The 20,143-nt window shown below is 40.2% G+C and overlaps 1 protein-coding gene across 2 annotated transcripts in view; it reads left to right on the top strand.

Annotated features, from left to right (window-relative positions):
- The window catches only part of LOC117822866 (zinc finger protein 236-like), a 132,464-nt gene that overhangs the window by 48,719 nt on the left and 63,602 nt on the right, over positions 1-20,143 (top strand). For both annotated transcript variants that reach the window (XR_004633266.1, XM_034697795.1), the window contains exons 7-15: positions 3,991-4,113; positions 6,502-6,675; positions 8,829-9,006; positions 9,214-9,486; positions 11,339-11,542; positions 11,742-11,865; positions 15,783-16,043; positions 16,160-16,392; positions 18,286-18,387. Coding sequence is in view for 1 of the 2 variants with exons in the window: in XM_034697795.1 (XP_034553686.1) it covers positions 3,991-4,113; positions 6,502-6,675; positions 8,829-9,006; positions 9,214-9,486; positions 11,339-11,542; positions 11,742-11,865; positions 15,783-16,043; positions 16,160-16,392; positions 18,286-18,387 (1,672 nt within the window). In the remaining variant the exon portion in view is untranslated. The remainder of the gene's footprint in view (positions 1-3,990; positions 4,114-6,501; positions 6,676-8,828; positions 9,007-9,213; positions 9,487-11,338; positions 11,543-11,741; positions 11,866-15,782; positions 16,044-16,159; positions 16,393-18,285; positions 18,388-20,143) is intronic.

Below are 20,143 nucleotides of genomic sequence, written 5' to 3'. Positions count from 1 at the left end.
CGGTGATTTTAGTTTTTGTACAAGTTGTGAAAAAAGTGTGCAGTGGTTTAATTTGAGTTACAACACACCTTAAAAATGAAAAAGGATGACTTTGTTTACAAAGAAATATAAGAGAACAAATATATATTAACTGTCCATATCTAAGAATTGAAATAAAATAATAGTTATTTAAGTTTTGAGTTCAATCCAGTTTTCTTGAAAATTGTTAGAGAATCGTGAGTGAACCGTTTTGTGATCCATAAATGGGGATTCCAATTGAATTGTGGATTCAGTGTATCCCTAATATTCAATTAAAATAGCTAATTTTGAAACAGAAAACTGTTATTTAATGGCAAAATATGGTCATTTAAAAAAAAAATGGTGATACATTTTTTATTATACATTTTTTTAATTTGTTTTTAAGTAGAAGAGAGAAATCCAAAAACAAAGTGTGCACAAACAACAAAAAGAAGAGTACAGGAGAGAGGGATCATGTCCATTGTCGATGTCAGATGAATGATAAGGAAGCAGAGACCAAAAGTATCAGGCAAACAGGAAATACATTATCTCTGCGCTGGATCGCCATAGCACGAATGACAAACATAGATAGGCAAAAGAAAATTAGAAATAAAAATTAAAACTGCAAGCGGATATGAGCGGGCCCTTGCACAAGCACCGCCTAATGTGCCCCACCACATGATGTGCACTACCGCCTGATGCGCAGCAGGTGTTGCTGTGCTGCACTTTAAGAGGCTTAGGCTGAAACTGTGAGTTGTCAGCATAGTGTACATTGCAGTACTGCCTTCCATCAGTAGGTGGTGCTGTGTCTTAAATTTTGTTCTGAAGGATTGTTCAACACAGATCATTATAGAAAGAGTTGTGATCACAAGCATGTTAAAAACATGTTCTGAGAGTGAATACTGTGTGTGTCCATTAGGTGGCGCTATTCCTATGACCAACATGTGTATATAGAAGAGTTCAGGCTGGGTCCATGATGAAACATGTCAAATTTGTCCATAGGTGTGTTGAGGGATGGACCCTGATCATGTGTATGTAACTTCAAACAGATTGAACACGACAGGTCACATTCTGACCTGTGATGCTTCATGAAGGTGTAAAGGTTATTTCTGAGCACATTTGAAAAAGAACTGTTTAAAACAGGAGAAGCATTTCATCACAAAGTAAGACATGTAACTTCCTGTTGCCAGTAGGGGGCCCTATAAGATATAGGTGAATATTTGCATACAGACGCATTACGCCTGGGATAGTTATCATACATGTAATGTTTGGTCCTGATCTAACATTGTATCCAAGAGACATTAAGGTTTTAATATCCTAAAAGATTTGGCACAGTGCCAAAAACAGTGAAAACCCTGATTACTCCCGAATCCACAAGATTTTGTGGGTGCGGGAGGTATACCTCAATTTTTTTCACTTTCTGTGTAAAAGAGCCCCAACATATATAAATGGGATGACTTTGGGACCAATTTTGGTGAGTTTTGGGCCACGTAGAGGCATGCAAATTTGGCTTTGAAGCAGCGGAAGAATCCTAGCAATCCTTTGGGGATATAATAGGGCCTTGCCGCCACTGCGTGCCAGTGCTCGGGCCCTAATAAGGCTCCCTGTTGGTTTTAGCATATGGGTGCAAGAGGCTTTTCTGTGCGTCCTGATGCCCTGAATGAGCATCTCTGAAATGGTACACGTAGCTCAAAAAACCTCTGTGGAGAGGGGTATTTTACTTGGTTTTTTTTTAACCCTTTAGGGGGCGCTGTAGAGCAGATTTTTGAATTTTTTTGGACGAGAGCCCCTTAATGTTTAGAGGGGATGCGTGGCCGATGCGTGTGACCGATTTGGTGTGATTGGGAGCATTTTAAAGCCCCCAAAAATCAATGAGACATGAGAGTTTGATGTACCTGCCACGCCCCCATTTTTTATATTTGGCAAACGTTTTCTGACAACTTTTACTTATCAATATGTCTTCTTTGGATTGTGCCTTGTTGAGATTGGATTGGAGAAAAACCCAAGGGCTAGATCTCTTTAACACGTACCCCTCTCAGTGTAAAATTGCAAAGAATACAGAGACTTTCTCATCTACAGTTCATAACATCATCAATGTACAGAAGGGAGAAATCTGAAAATCAGCACCAGATGTAACAAGCCACAATCGACATGTATCACAACAGCATGTTTCTGTAATAGTAGAGTCCAGGTGCTAAACTAGCCTGCCAGCAGTCCCAACCCAGTCACCCAATTCAAAACATTTGGCGCACCATGACATGAAAAACTATACGAAGTAGACCTTGAACTGCTGAGCAGATGAAATCCTATATCAGGGAACAATGGAACAACATTTCACTTTCAAAACTTCAGAAACTGGTCCCCTCGGTTCCCAAACGTTCACAGCGAGTTGTTAAAAGAAGAGGTGATGCAACACTACGGTAAACATACCTCTGTTTTGACCTTTCACACAGAGTTCCAACTACATTGGAATTGGGGTTGTAAATAGCTTCAGACTTTTTTTATTGTTATAATTTCGCATTTAGATTTCTTTCTGTTCTTTCAGTTTGGGATTTATTCCCAGTGGACTAATTTTCAAGCTCTTTCTCTTCCTCATTTCTCATCAAAGTTAAGACTCAAAAGCTGAACCCCAGCGAGCTCCCCAGTGGGCTTGTTTTGAATGTTTTCTTCCCTCAAGCTCCCCTCGGGCAAAGTCAACAACCTCTTATTTCTTTCATCCAAATCTCATCACAGCGTCCTTCCCATGCCAGATTCAATAGTGGTCAAAGCATTATAGTCAACACTACAGTCATGGCCAAAAGTTTTGAGAATGACACAAATATTACATTTTCCCAAAGTCTGCTGCTTCAGGGTTTTTAGGTGTTTTTGTCAGATGTTTCTATGGTATAATGAAATACAATTAGAAGCATTTCATAAGTATCAAAAGCTTTTATTGAGAATTACACAGAATTCATGCAATAAGTCAATATTTGCAGTGTTGACCCTTCTTTTTCAACACCTCTGCAATTCTCCCTGGCATGCTGTCAATCAACTTCTGGACCAAATCCTGACTGATGGCAGTCCATTCTTGCATAATCAATGCTTGGAGTTTGTCAGAATTTGTGGGTTTTTGATTGTCCAGCAGCCTCTTGAGGATTGACCACAAGTTCTCAATGGGATTAAGATCTGGGGAGTTTCCTGGCCAAGGGCCCAAAATCTTAATGTTTTGTTCCCCGAGCCATTTTGTTATGACTTTTGCTTTATGGCAAGGTGCTCCATCATGCTGGAAAAGGCATTCTTCATCACCAAACTGCCCTTGGATGGTTGGGGGAAGTTGCTCTCGGAGGACGTTCTGGTCATTGAAATGATGTTAGCTGGTCCTTTTGTGGCAGGGCTGAAATGCAGTGGAAATGTGTTTTTGGTGATAAAGTTCATTTTCAAGGCAAAGAGGGACTTTGCAATTAATTGCAGTTGAGCTGATCACTCCTCATAACATTCTGGAGTATATGCAAATTGCCATTATAAAAACTGAAGCAGCAGACTTTGTGAAAATTAATAGTTGTGTCATTCTCAAAACTTTTGGCCATGACTGTACATGAATTACTCAGATTGACAGATTTTCTTTTTCAGCAATACAGTACATTTTCTATCCAATGATTATGAACACAATACTGTATGTAGAGTGTCATAGCAACATTTATTGGTTCACACTTTCTTCACCTAGTTTATATGTAATTTATGCTACAGTAAGAGCTTTCAATCAGATTTTCATTACGTATATGTATGGTTTATATCCTTTTTAACAATCAATTCATCCATACTGGATTTATTGTTAATATCCCTACTTCAGACACATTCTATGTGTATGTAACTCAACTATTTTCTAAGTAAATGAAGACACACCAACTGCAGTATTCTCAGAATGACATAATAATATTAACTTGTCACTGAAAATGGCCAAACATACACATAGCAGCCAGGGGTCTCACTATGTGTGTTTGTGTTCTCTTACAGAGAGAAGGCGCTCAGTTGTTCCCGTGCATGGATTGCAGCTGTTCATTCAAGAAGCTGGGCAGCCTGAATGCTCACATAAGCAAGATGCACATTTCTGTGATCGAGGTGCCCTCCAGTACTCCGGTAAGAGAACATAACAACGTGCTGATATCATGACACAGTGGTTGTTTTGAATGTAGCATCTATCCTTTTAAAGTTTGATCGTTATATCCCCTCGACTGACCTTAAGTAATTAAATTTAATTAGCCAAATTAGAACTTAGAATAAGATATTTTGTCACACATTACTTGTGATTTATGATGTGCTGAAGGTAGATGAATGAGGATGAAGTCATTGGCTCTGTTTTCATGATAAGACTCTCAAGTAAAGGGAATTTTACATTTATATTGTTTCTGAGAAAGTAGCATTTCTGACCTGGTTGACTTTCATGGTTTTCAATCTGTCAGATGATTTTATGATGTTGTTTTTCATTATCACCTCTCAGATTATGCATTCACAGTATGTTTGTAGAGTTTGACTTTAAGCCCACAGCAGATAAACAGAAGGCATCATGAATCATCATATCATCATATCGTCGAGGGCTGCTTCTTATTCTATTTCTTCTTCTTCTTAGTCTTTATTGGCAGATAGTGTTGCTGTTAATCTTCTCGATTGCAATCTGATAGGATGTACTAGCGTAATAACGCAGACGAAGTATATAAAAAGGCTGCCGCTGGTTAATGACAATGTATATGTTTTGGAAAATGCACTGAATGCCATTTACTCTGTTTCCCATGCATCATCAGAGCTGTCTGCAGCCTCTCTTTCAAAGAACACGATCGATTGATCAATCAATCAATCAACCAATCAATCAATCAACCAACTAATCAATCAATCAACCAATCAATCAACCAATCATTCAATCAACCAATCAATCAATCAATCAATCAATCAATCAATCAATCAATCAACCAATCAATCAATCAACCAATCAATCAATCAATCAATCAATCAATCAACCAATCAACCAATCAATCAATCAACCAATCAATCAATCAATCAATCAATCAATCAATCAACCAATCAATCAATCAATCAATCAATCAACCAATCAACCAATCAACCAATCAACCAATCAATCAATCAATCAACCAATCAACCAATCAACCAATCAATAAATCAACCAACCAACCAACCAATCAATCAATCAATCAATCAATCAATCAATCTTTATTTGTATAGCACCAAATCACAACGAACGTTATCTCAAGACGCTTTTAAAAACAGAGCAGGTCTAGACCACTCTATGTCAAATTATGAACAGAGACCCAACACCAAGACAGGCTAAGACCAAGCCGCAACCTCCGGTCTCAAAATATGAAGCCCATGCGGAAGTGTTATAAACTGTTATACATCGAGAATCCACTTGAGGCTGACTGCAGAAACACCGGAAAACACATAGACATGAATGAGACAAAGACGATCTTTGCAGCATTAATAAACCTGTTTACAGCCTGGTTCAAAAAACGGCTTGGTCCTACAGTAGCTAATCTATCAGCACACACTGTACTGGGGGTGAATTTTTTTTTAACATGACGGTTCAGAAGATATTAAGATTCCGAATACAGAAAATTAAAATCACATCAATAAAATACATTTCTTAGATAATAAAACACTATTATATTAAACCATTAAAAGAAAATAAGATGCTGAACTTGTTATTTAAATTTAAAATAAATAAGCACATAATTAAATGATTAAATCAAATTGAATAAAAGTGACTAAAATTTGAACTAGATAATGAATAAATAAATAAATAAATAAATAAATAGATGAATAAATAAATAAATAAATAAATAAATAAATAAATAGACAAATAAATAAATAAATAAATAAATAAATAAATAAATAAATAAATAAATAAATAGATAAATAGATAAATAAAACTGTTATTAGAATAAAACTCAGTTAAAGTGAGACTAAAAAGGTCGGCCTTGAGTTTGCTTTTAAAATGTTGATGCTCTGTGCAGCCCTCAGATCTTCAGTTAGGGTGTTCCACAGATGTGGACAGTGATGATTAAAGCTGCCTCACCGTGAGTCTTAAAGACCTGAGCGCTCTCACTAGCTCATAGGATCAAAGCAAATCTGATAAATATACGCTGCATACTCGGCGTACTACGACATATACCAGCGTGCTTCAGCGTGTTCTTCACTTACATAAAACTTACCTATAACTTATACGACATACGCCAGCATACTCGCCAATTCTTTTATATGCCGCAAACGCTGGCTAAATCGTCAAGGTGTGACAGGGCCATAAGACAGATGTATGCACTTTTTCTTTTGCATGGTAGCTAATGCTCTGCTAATTGTATGCACCAAATCACAACAGATAAAATTGAGTCAGCTTTCAAACCACGTCCTTTCCTGATCCTCTGATTGGCCCTGCGTCACGTTGGTGACGTTGGTGGCTCATCTTTTTCCTCCCCTCATTCCTTTCCTCTTTCACATCCATCCTTTGTCATCCCTTAGGAGACAGAGACAGCAGGTCAGGCTCCTGGGGGGTCAGAGGGCGGCGAGGGGGTGACCGATGTCATCCAGCAACTTCTGGAGCTGTCTGAGCAAGTCAGCGGGGAGACAGCCCAGCCGCAACCCCCAGAGCCAGCTATCACCATGGAAACTGCAATCAACCAGGACATCCTGCAGGTCGGTGAAGGACATTCACTCATATGAAATAAATTAGGCAGTCATTCAGGGCCCGGCAGGTCTGCTGGGACTGACGTGCCTGTGACATAGCCACAAGTAGATGAATATCAATCATAAAGCAGCCCAAGAGGGAGCACAGTCTCAGCTCCAGCCTCTCAGTGAGGCGAACACTCTTAAAGGATGGACCTTTTGGTGAATTATACATTGTTCTCATCCGGGTGAGCTTGGAGCAATTAGGCAGAGGAGCACATAAACACTAACGCACTACCACACTTACAAACACACATTGGCTTCTGTCAACTCAAAAAACGAGTGGAACCATTCATGTGGAAGTTTTGTACTTGGAGATTGTAGCACCCACAGGAGGAAGGGAATATTTAGAATGAAGATGAGAGAAAATAAACTTCTCTGGAAAGTCTCTGAAAACATGTTTACTGGAGCTCAAGCTCTGTCAAGTTTCTTTCTTTTCTTGACTAAATTGCATTATTATTGTTTTCTGTCTTGGAGACAGTCTATCCAGGGAAAAGGAGGTGGTATATATTTAAATGTTGACCAGGAAGTTTAATAAATTAGAACACCTGCAGCAGAGCATTGAACGGAGCATCTGCTCTCAGCACAGATGGATGTGATTTTCATAGGGATACAGTTTAAGCATTTTGTCATCTAAAAATCCTTAACATGATTTCAATTTGAGATAGAATCATCCTGTAATCAGAATCAGAAATACTTTTTTTTATCTCTGGGAAATTCAGTCATTACAGTTGCTCCTATACACAATAAGTAAAAATATCAAATAATATTAATACAATAAGTAATTAATAAGATATAAATACAATACAATGAAAGTAATGATAATAAAAGTATGTACAGAAGACAAAATAAGCTATGTAGAAAATAAATACATGGTTGAAGTCCCCAGAGATCAGGAAGAGGGCACTCTGGTGGTCTGTCTGGAGATCAGGAAGAAGGCACTCTGGTGGTCTGTCTGGAAATCAGGAACAGGGCACTCTGGTGGTCTGTCTGGAGATCAGGAAGAGGGCACTCTGGTGGTCTGTCTGGAGATCAGGAAGAGGGCACTCTGGTGGTCTGTCTGGAGATCAGGAAGAGGGCACTCTGGTGGTCTGTCTGGAGATCAGGAAGAGGGCACTCTGGTGGTCTGTCAGGAAATCAGGAAGAGGGCACTCTGGTGGTCTGTCTGGAGATCAGGAAGAGGGCACTCTGGTGGTCTGTCTGGAGATCAGGAAGAGGGCACTCTGGTGGTCTGTCTGGAGATCAGGAAGAGGGCACTCTGGTGGTCTGTCTGGAGTCTGGCTATGGCAGCGTTGAGAACGTTGGACGCCGTAGTCTGGTTGGCAGAGGGGGGATGTAAACAGATACCAGTATGACATGTGAGATCTCCCTGTGCAGATAATATGGTCGGAGGCCCAAAGCGCTCTCGCTGCTATCCCGGTCTGCACAGACAGTCTGGAAGCCGTCAATGGAGACGTTGTGGTCGGGAATATCCTGATGCAGCCACGTTTCCGTGAAGCACACCATGCTACATTCCTGAAACTCCGTCTGACTCCTGGCTAGTCCTGTTAGCTCGTCCATCTTATTATCCAGAGATCTCACGTTGCCCATGATGAGAGAGGAGAGACACTGCTTCTATCTCCTCTCCATAAACCTCTGTCTTCTTATACCAGCTCTCCTCCTTGTAGCTCTATGCCTCCTCTGCCTCCATGTGTCCTAAATCTCCAGAGCTCTGCAGGAATATCCAGCGGTTCAGCCGATGAACCGGCCGGCTTCAGCTCAACCAGCTGAGCATTAGTAAAAACAAAACATAGCGGGGTTGCCAGGCAACAGTAATGCAAGTAAAAGTTTAAGTTGGTGATTTCATGGTGAAAAACAGTCCACAAATCTCACCAACAGAAGGCCAAAAGAGGTCACAACTTAAACAAGCTGCCAGAGAAAAATCTGACAAAGTTTGATGAAGAAAGAGAAGAAAAATCAGAAAGAAGAATGAACGAAGAGGAGCGACTCTAACAGGCTGCATGCACACAAAAAGGATAATAACCGTTGACTTGCATTTCTGTAGTTATATTATAATGTAGTAAAGGCATTTTGATGTAATTGAAAGCTGTGGTGTTTAATCAGATGTTGGATCTGTTTCTCAGCAAGCTTTGGAGAACAGCGGGCTGAGCGTCGTCCAACCGCAAGGTGACGGCACATCCAGGGAGTCACAGAACCAGACTACTGACGGAGCTGCTGTGGAGAGCAAGAAAGTTCAAGCTCCTGAGAGACCTGTCCGGGAGAAGAAAAGGAGCATCTTCAAGAAACCCATTCAAATGCCAGGTACATTAAAATTACTTCTGTCTTTTGAAATCATTAAATACTGCAAACATCAGAAAAACTGAATATACCAAACATCTGCATCAAACAGATATGCTTTCATGTAATCAAAAGATGTTTATCTTTCTGCTGTTTAATTGGTTGACAAACAGCTTTGAGGTGCAACACCAAACCATCTATGGACAGCTGCTTCACTACCTTCTTTTTCAGGCTCCATCAGGGAGGAGAATGGCGTCCGCTGGCACGGCTGTCCGTATTGTTCCAAGGAGTTCAAGAAGCCCAGCGACCTAGTCCGCCACATCCGCATCCACACGCACGAGAAGCCTTTCAAGTGCAAACAGTGCTTCAGAGCTTTTGCTGTCAAGAGCACCCTCACGGCACACATGAAAACGCACACGGGTATCAAAGCCTTTGAGTGCCAGTGTTGCCTCAAGTGTTTCTCCACTTCTGGCAGCATGAAGGTACACATGCGGCTTCATACAGGTGAGAAGCAGGTCCACTTCATGTGAGGGTTACATTCAAAGGAAACAAAATCCACAATGTGAATGCACTTTCTCTGTTTATAACCTTCTCCTCATTGTAGAGCACACACCTGTTAAACCATTAACTGTGTGCTTACATAACCAGTATGCACACCAGGTAATGGAGACATATAGAAGCTTTTAGCGAAATGATATCACTTACCTGGCAGCCTCTATCATTTAGTGTTCAGCTGTATGTATGATGAAGCATACAGCAAAGTAGAAACGCTGGACCTGTGTAGTCCTGCTGCTATACAGAAGAGAGCCCTTATTTGCACTTATATGTTTGCTGTCATTTAGCTTCCTCTCAGAGAGATTTCATTAAATAACCTCATGGAGATGAGATGTCAGCATTAGAAAAGAGGTGTAACAGCTTAATAATTATTTGCATCAGGGCATTGTTGTGTCTAGTTTTAGTGTAAATACAAGTTTATGTCAGGTGTTGAGTTAATCTCTGGTTAAGGGATGTAAATTTCAAGTATTTTTCGTGATCAATCTTTGGAAATGTTAACGATCAATAATCGATTAATCATAAAAAAAAAGTAAACGTTTTCCATCTAAAAAATAATGCCAAATGCGTTTTTTCCCCTGAATCAAGTTTTCCTTCACAACACAATATATATAACTGAAAGTATTGAATATCTACGGGTCGTATTGAGGTGTTCAAAACATCAAACATGCTGAATATCAACGTGAGGAGCAGGCTCATAATCTCTGCAGACATACAGTCATAAAAGGGAAGGCTCAGACTTCAACAAGGGAACTGAACAGAAACATATTTCAGACTCACAGTGTCCAGTTTTCTGTCGACTCGTTCTTATTGAGAAAAATAAGCATGTGAATGTGATCAGGTGTCAGTAGCAGTTTATAAATAATCTCCGTGGATGCATGGTCATAGAATGAAGACTCAGACTACAACATGTGGGTTTACTGCAACAGGACAACTGAACAGGATCAGATTTCAGACTCACAGTGTCCAGTTTTCTCGTTCCTTTTGAGAAAAATAAAAATTTAAATGCAGTGAGGTGTCAGCCAGGAGCGCAACCGGGTCAAAATCAGTCCGGCAGCAGAGTAAAAAAGTGCTCATGGAGACCTGTCACTCAGCTGCAGCCCCCAGCTGAGCGTCTCCTCTGTGTGCAACACCTTCAGTCAGCTGATTCTGAAACATGCTTTAAACTTAAAACACCTCCCTGATAGCTGAACCAAATATGAGACCACATGATGTTTGTTCCACCTGAACACAAACAAATGTGTTAGAGTAATTTCTAAACAATCAATTAATCCATATTGGATGAATTGTTGACATCCCTACTCTGGTAATGTGTTTGCTTTCATTTAAGGCTTTTGAAAAGTACCTTTATTGCTAAAGGTGTTGCGCTGACAGTATCATATTTTTGCCACTTTTCCTTGTGCAGTAATTTAGTATCATAAAGATATATCGTAAATCTGTTCTATGCCATGTATTATTTATTTATTTTGACGTGTGCTACCGTCCTCTTGGTCAGGTCACCCTTGTGAAAAATGTCTTGGTTCCAATGGGATTTATCTGGTTAAATAAAATTTAAAAAAAAAATATATATACAGTATATTGTCTCAAGCTAAATAAAGGTTTTAGAACATTTTGTAGACAATAATGTATTAAATATTAAATGACCTTGCTATTTTTTTATGCATGTGTTTTATGTTATTCATGATTCATGATTTATGATTTATGATTTATGATTTATTTATATTGGCACAGGGAAAGGTATTTTGTAAACAATGCAACAATAACTCTCTTAAATGCTAATTCTCCATGTGTGCTGTGCTTCCAGGTGTGCGTCCTTTCCCCTGCCCCCACTGTGAAAAGATATTTCGTACATCAGGCCACAGAAAAACACACATTGCTTCTCACTTCAAAAGCTTACAGCAGAAGAAACACAAATTCCCCAGAAAAAACAACAAAACCAAAGTCTCCAAGAGCAGCCTACCTCTGCCTGATATTCCCCTGCAAGAACCCATCCTCATCACTGATTACGGTAAGAACACTTGTTGACAGGCGCATGTGTGTACACATGTTGAGTCTTGAGTTCCCGGTCACAAAGACATCAATTTTCAGTTCCCCTTGAGTTAAAGTGGAACGCATTCTTCATTTCCTTTCTTATTAACCTGCTGCACAATTGAACAATGTTTTCATATGGAGGACCACATGTTGCTTGTTCCTATTTTGTTTAACAGGCTATCAGAACCCTCGCTTGGCTCTGCAACAATACATGGAGGTAGTGGGCAATGACCGGCCGTACAAGTGCCACTACTGCAATAAAGCCTACAAGAAATCCAGCCATCTGAAGCAGCATGTCAGGTAAAGCCTCTTCATTGTTAATGTACAGTTCAGTTCTTACGAGCTTAAGCAATGTAAGCATTACATGGTCTTCATATGCATCAAATTAATGTGATTATTTATGGCATAAATATAACAAAAGCCAGGTGATTCATTCTGCAATGAATTGATTGTAACTGATGGATAACCCATGTAACAACACCAAAAACAAACTGTTATACCTTCTCGTGAAGAGCCCCTCAAATGAGCTTCACCATCAGGCCCCTGTAGACGCATCTATGGATAATTTGCAAACACATTAAATGATGCCACAGATTTATATTACATTCCATAATGCAAAGTTATACTTTCCAAAGGGTGGATTCATTCCAGTTGATAAGACTTCATAACATTTAAAAATGCACCATTCTTAAATTAAATTGTCTCTTACATTGCTTACAAGATGTCACCTGCCTGATGTAGCATGAATGTTAATGTAGTGGTAATAAAACTAAATGTGTTTCATAGAGCAGAGGTTCCCAAAGTGGGGGTCGGGACCATACACTGTGTGTATAATGGACAGCGTCGCTCCGCCTTTTCCCATTGTGCGGTTTTGAAGCCAAAATATCCCGTTCCAGAACGCTGCCATCTTGTACATTTTCTGCAGCCAGAGTCTGCACAGTAGAGAATATCTGTGTTTCCACGGTAACAAGCTCCGCCCTACGGCGTAGCGCCCGAGGTCCTACGGAATTTCTCTATACGGCAGCTGTCAATCAAACCCGGATGTAAAACCCCGTTTTTTAACCTCTAATAACTAACGAAAAAGAAACTTCAGAAAAAAGAGGCCTTAAACACAAAACAGTCAAATAACTACATGTCACCACAGCATACGGATGTGAGAAACATTCGTACAAACGTGTATTTATTTTTCAAATAAATTCATGCCCCATTTAAATGAATGGGGGAGACAGAGTTTTGGACCTATACTGCAGCCAGCCACTAGGGGGAGCAGTTTTTGTGGCAGCCTCACTTCGAGCCGAGCAAGATGACGTCCATTTTATATACAGTCTATGGTCAGGACCCCCTGGAGGGTCGCCAAAATCTAATTGGGGGTCGTATTTTTTTTATTTTTTTGAAGTAATCTAAAACTTACTGTAAATATATATTTATAAAAGTAATTCATTTAGAAATATAACCTTGCATTTGCTTTGATTTGAGAGAAGCAAGAGTGGATGCACGCTTGCAGAGCACAAAGCTGTTCTAACAGCCGTTTAGTTTTTCCAAGGATTGAGGAGGGTAGACGCCGAGGTTACCTACGCTGCGGCCATGACACCGGACGTATCACCTCTTTCATTAGTTTTCTGCCTTACTTTAGATGACTCCTAAGGTTAGGGTTAGAGTTGGGGTTAGTTTACAGTTAATTAACAAAAGCACCAGTAGCAGCGGTTGATTCATAAAAGCACAGGAAACAGCCACGTGTGCATGTAGGTGGCTACTTTTCTGCAGACCAGCTACACTGAGTATGAAGCTACATTTAATCACTTTGAGGGACAGTGGGGGTCGCAAGCCTTATATATTTTGGGGGTCTTGGGCCAAAAAGTTTGAGAACCCCTGTCATAGCGCACCCTTATAGGAGTGCTGTACATAGCAAGGACTAAAATAAGGCACTATAAATGGATATACATGAGATGAGAATGAAAGTAATCAAAATACCCCTCAGTGATACAAACTAGAAACCCATTAGGTACACTGAAAATGATAAATAGACAAACTTTTCAAATAAAGATTTGGGAGATTTTATACAAAACATTAAAAGTGAGTCACTGAATCTGTAAGCCTTCACCACAATGTAATCAATCTGAGGCTTCCCAAAAATTAATTGGGGAGAAGAAAGTCAGCATTAAAGCCAGGTGCCTCCCCATAATGTGCTGTACAAGTAATCAGTAGTGTCAAAATCAACTTGTGAACTGAGCTTTAAAGAGGAGCATTTTGTACTCAATGAAGACCTACGGTGTGTTTTTAACCTTAACCCTTAATATAGTAATAACAGTAATCTAGTGTGGTGAAAGAAAAACATGTATTAGTCTCTCAAACTGAGCAGAAGATGAAATTAGTAACAATAATTGTTTAACAAGTCATCAAAACTACTGTATCAAATTGTACCAAATGGTAAACTGTGGATTTAAATGTCATTCTTGTTGCTAATGTGCCAGTCAATCACTAATCAATTAATCAATTAATCAATCAATCAATCAATCAATCAATCAATCAATCAATCAATCAATCAATCAATCAATCAGTCAATCAGCAAATCACTATGTGTAGCTCTAATTCATACATGGTGTCTCCGAACAATTCACAGACAGAGCAGGTCTGGACCATGCTCTCTGTTATATCAGTGACTCAGACAAAACAAAAGGGGCTCAGAGATGGAGCCTTGGGAACACCATATTTAAGTGGGGCCATAACAAATGTTCATCACCAGGAACTACAATATCCATGTAGTGTCTGTAGTCCAAGACAGTATCTGTGCTGCAAGGATATTTTGCAATGTTTAAAATGTTGTCTATCAGGCTCTCTAATGTCACTACAGGAAGATTGATGTCGCATTTTCATATCACGCAAAATGGACTTTTTAATGGTTCTCTACCTGAAATATGTTTCCCTGGCATGTCTACAAACCCCCCAAAAATGAAAAAAATCCATTCTGCCCCTGTTCTGATTTCTACACCTTTCTTTAAATGTGTGCTGAAACGAGCCGTTTCAGATTTCAGTGTTTTTGTTACGTCACAACGACATCCGGTCTGTCACGGAGTCAGAGCTCGGAGCTTGTTCAGCCCATAGACTGTATAAAATACAACTCAACCCCTCCTCTGTTTTTCATTCCCTGCACACGTGTGCTAACAAGGAGCTTAGGAGGGAGGCATGCTAGTTGTAGGTTTTACTCCCCACGTCTGCAGATTTGAAGATCTAGTGGATGATTTTTATTTATCATGGAAAAGTGCTAGCGCTAGTTAGCATAGCCACATAGCTACATGTTCGTAGCTGTATACCAAGACACACGTCTACATACTGATAGATAAAACAACAAGAAACACAAAATCTGTGACCAATGGTTCAGAAAGGTCCTGCTGCAGGCGTCTCTCCGTCAGGATCAGATTCTGGATCAAATTCAGAGGGTTGAAGTAACGCGGGTCTGTGGGCAGCCGTGTATATTCAGCCAACATGTAAACATTACATCAACGTGCTGGAGAGCCGAGGCCACGTCCACTTCCTGAGGGGGCGTGGTCAGAGAGCTCATTCTCATTTAAAGGCACAGACACAGAAAACAGACTGTTATGAGCAGGGCTGAAAAGAGGGGTTTACAGGCAGACCAAAATCTGATTTCAAAGTGTTTTTTTGAGCATAAACTTTAAAGACATGTTTTGGGGACCTCTTAGACCAATATATATTGATGAAAAAGAGCAGAATATGTCACCTTTTAAAGGAAAGATACGAAACTCTCAGCAATTCGCTCTGAACTGTTTTCATCAACCAAACCTTGATATCCATGTGGGAGATTATAAAGATGTTTTTTAAGTTGTTGTTAAAGTTTACTCTAAGATTATCTACAGACAGTCAGCAGTTTGGAGGCAGGAGAAAGCAAAGAAAGTAAAAACTAAGACCTGCTGACAGTAGTGGAGGGATTTGGTGTGTCTGGAAAGTACCAAGGGAGTTAAGAGGAATTAATGCCAGTAAAAAGAAGAGGAGGAGAAAAAAGGGAAGTAGTTAGCAGGTGGGTGGAGGAGAGGAGCAGTTGGATGGTATTTGGGCAAAAATATTTAAATTTGCCATCAAACAAGAATCAACAAATCAATGTTTTAACACTGCATTTTAATTATTGGGAATGAAATGTTGGTACTGTAGATACCACCACACTGCATTCTTTTTGCATGATAAGCCTTGTTGTTCCTTCCCAGGTCTCATACAGGAGAGAGGCCTTACAAGTGTGTGCAGTGCAGTCGAAGCTTTGCCTCCTCAGGAGTCCTCAAAGCTCACATCAGGACCCATTCTGGTCTAAAGGCGTACAGGTGCGTGATGTGCGACACCACATTTACTACCAGCGGCAGCCTGCGACGCCACATGACCACCCACAGCGACCTGCGACCCTACATGTGCCCTTACTGCCAAAAGACCTTCAAGTCATCACCTAACTGCAGGAAGCATATGAAGACCCACAGGTCAGTGCGTCTGTTCTGAGATATGTCCATTTCTTTTAGTGCACAAGTCCCTATGAAGCACGTGTATGAAACACCTGCACTTTTTATGATCTAAGGTTCTGCTTTTCTTGTCCCAGGTATGAACTGGCCCAGCAGTTGCAGCCCCAGTCCTCTGAAGACCCCTTAGGAGGCAGCACTGTGGCCCATGATATGCAGGTGGAAATAGAGGGAGACACTCTCCAACAGCAACCTACTTCCTCCGCAGAGCAGCAGAGCATGTTGAGTCTGGGCCAGACAGAGGTGGTAAATGGAGGCCAGCAAGTAACATTGGAGGCACCACTGACTGACCAGAACCTTGTACAGGGAGACGGTAAGCAGGGGCGCTGCTGGCAGGGTGTGGTGGCACATAATGGGTGGCTTACTGAAGAGACTCGGGCTACTCTGTGAGGTAGATTCTGAAGGAATTGACGAGAGTATTTCTTGTTGAAAATTAATTGAGTGATATAAAAGGAGACAAAAGATTAATGAGAAAGATGAAGAATGAGATGCAACGCTAAAAAGAAACATTTACTAAATAAAAATATTAAAGGTAAAAAAACAGAGATGAATGAAACAACTGCAAAGAGCTCAGAGTGCCACAAAGACAGAAAATGGCTACAAAGTGGTTCAGTATGACTACAAGAGACTAAGAACCTCTTATTTACATACAATTTTATATCATTGATACATACAGAATTGGTTAAAATAGATTTTTTGTGACAAAAGATGTCAACGTCATATGTTATTAAAATAATATATATAGTTTTCCTAAAGAAGAGAATATCTTAACCATCCTTGCAGTGTGATTTGCTTCTCAATATTGTGTTTGTTCAGTAAACAAACAGTCTTGGCATCCACATAGCTGTTTACATAGATTACCTCCAGTGTAGCTTCAGCACATCAAAGAGCAAAGGCACTGGTATGCTATAGCAGACAACATCACTGAAGACCAGCGGCATGTTGCACAAGCTGTGCTTAAGTTGTGTCCTAAGTTAGGGTGTAAAGTCCTCACTAAACCATACTTTGAAACGAGTCAGTTTGTAACTTCAGTTGTGTCATAGTCTGGTTGCACCACAGACTAGTAGACCTTAACGTCCAAAATCGTCTCAGAACTGACCAACAGCTTAAACAAACTTCCGCTGACTGCCGCTACAGTCGCAGAACAACAACAGAAGTTATGTCAGTCTTGATAATGTGTCACAGTAAGGTGATAACTATAGCCTAAATCCTTAATTTTTGGTGTGTGTATAATAACAGTGACATTGAGTGGTGAAATTATCAACTCCAACATTAATATTCAGGAGTGCAAATCTTGGTCATCATATTTTTCAAAAGGATGTAATCTCTTGCCGATGAGGCATTGCCAAAGTAATCTAGCTGTGAGAACCCTCTGTATCTCCTCATCTTCCAAATCATCCCACCTTTCAAAACGACTCACCATGTCAGCCGGTACTCTGCAGAGGACTTTACACCTACAAGGAGCGAAGTGTGAGAATTAAGTTGTAACTTAGGCTGACGTTGGAACTATCTCAGCTGGTGCAACGTCCAAAATGTTAGTAGAGTGTAAACTCCATCCTAAATGAGAAATTACATTCAAACTAGACTACGTTTGAACTTACCCACAGCTGGTGCACCAGGCTGCTGGACCTGATGAGGAGTAGCCTGATTGATCTCTGAAACTCCACAGTTTTCACAACAAGCTCTTACTGGCTGGTTTAGAATTGACTTTCCAAAAACATCAAACGACGGCGTCCACTTTAAAATGCAGGGCTTGTGGTCAGGCTCTGTATCTTTGACCTCGTCAATATTCTATGAGTTTTTTAATATTGCATGGACTTGGATTGGCCCATATCGACCCTAAAAGCAACACCTGCCTCAGTTGCTGAGAACATGTGCTGAATGTGACAGACCTCATCCAGACTCTTGTTCTATTTTTTTAGTTTAACTTGTTAGGAGCCTTTTCTTAGTCTGCACAGATTGTGCAGTTTAAAACGATTAATTAGGAGACATATGCTCATTATTAAGTTCAAGTGCATTTAGCAGCACCAACAAGAGGAGACAACAATAAAAGAACCAGAGTGATTAAAATGATTGCAATTAAAGTGACTTCAAGTCCATTGTACTTCTTTTTCAACTCAACCACTGTTGACGTGTTGATCTTTGTCTTTGTGGGCTCCAGACTAATATGTTGTGTTGTTCTGCATCTCTCTCTCCACGCTGACAGACTCATATGTGACTACCCAACATGCTCTGCCTCAGAACATCAGCCAGTTTGAGACACCAGCACTTCCTCAGCCAACCTTTGACCAGCAAGCACTAACACAAGGTACACACTTAATCGGAGTGATTAAGACTTTTACAGCTCCTAAGAATGAGCTAAATGTGTGTTACATTAAACTTAGCTCCTGTGCAAACTCCCTAGTTACTCATTGTCCTGTGAGCCTGTATATAACCCCCCCACACGCACACACACACACACACACACACACACACACACACGCACACGCACACACACACACGCACACACGTTTCCTTCATGTAGTCTTCATTCAGAGAAAGAGTTTTCAAACTGTTCTGTTTATGATAACTAAAATAACACAATTATTAGATATGCATGTAATTATAATTAGTAAGTAAGATTTATTCTCGAGCAACTCTCAAGATTAGAGGTCACAAGGTGCTTTACAACAACAACTAAAGAAAAACATTAAAAGGCAAAATAGAGATTACAATTAAATACAAAAACATGACATAAAAACAGACAGATTAAACAAAGGCAAGTCTAAACAGAGAGGTCTTCAACTGCTTTTTGAACCTGTCAACAGAGTCCACAGTTCTCAATTCCACAGGGAGACTGTTCCAGAGTTTAGGACCAACAACCTGGAAAGCACAGACCCAGAGGACGTCAGAGTCCTGCTGGTGTTGTAAGGTTTTAGCAGCTCCCTGATGTAGACTGGAGCCTGTCCATTGAGCGCTCTGTACACAACAACAAGAATTTTTAACTGGATCCTAAATTTAACTGGAAGCCAGTGCGAAGATATGAGGATCGGAGTAACATGAGATGTCCTGGATGATTTGGTCAACAGCTTAGCAGCAGCATTTTGGACCACTCGTAGGCGGTTGAGGGATGCAGTGCTAAGACATGTAAAAAGAGAGTTACAGTAATCCAGCCGAGATGACACAAAAGTGTGAATAATCATTTCTAGCTCATCTGTGGACACAAACGGTCTGAGTTTGGAGATATTTCTTTAGTGATAGAAAGAAGAACAAACTAAACTATCACATGCTGGTCCAGGCTCAGGCCCTGACCCATTTGGACCGCTAGATTGCATAGGACAGGTTTAACAGCAGAGGACAAAAACCCAAGGCTTCTCCTCATCTCTGGAACAACACGGTCAGGAGCTGAGATAAGAACTTCAGTCTTATCTAAATTCACCTGAAGGTAATTCTCTGCCATCCAATGCTGTATACAGTCCACACAATCATCAACGACAACTTACAGACAATAGTGGGTTTAAAAGGCACATACAGCTGAATGTCATCTGCATAGAAGTGAGAAGAAATGTCAGTGTTGACGATGGAACCAGAATAGTTGCAGGCAGCTCTTAAAGAGAGTGCAAACCTTCCTCTGATTGATCTGAACTAACTAACATTCAGACCTCTGCTTCTGTGCTGACTTCACGCCATAGCTACGCCGTGGTGGGATACGCCATTGTGAGAACTTCATACTTGGTCAGGTCCTGTTTCTGGTACATTTTCTGCTTGTGCCTTGACAGTCTCTGGATTTTTTTCTTGGTGATTGAACACAGTTGGTAAAGACCTTTTAGATGCGCTAAAGCCTCCATCTGGCAGGAACACCACTTTACACTGGGTCCTGGGTAAAACAGTGGAAAATGTCTTCCCTTTTTTTAACGCGAGTTCATATTTGTGTGAACTTTTTCAATTTTTCAAAAATGAACAAATATTAAAAAGAATTCAAAAGTCATCATCAATCATTCAATCAAGCTTTTTTTATATAGCACCTTTCATACAAATCAAATGCAACCCAAAAAGCTTTACAGCGATTGAAAACAACAAAGAAG

This window comes from Notolabrus celidotus, chromosome 12 (genome assembly GCF_009762535.1).
Source record: "Notolabrus celidotus isolate fNotCel1 chromosome 12, fNotCel1.pri, whole genome shotgun sequence".
NCBI classification, from domain to species: Eukaryota; Metazoa; Chordata; class Actinopteri; order Labriformes; family Labridae; genus Notolabrus; species Notolabrus celidotus.
The sequence above is the reverse complement of the archived record's forward strand: the minus strand, read 5'-3'. Positions and strand labels throughout refer to the sequence as shown.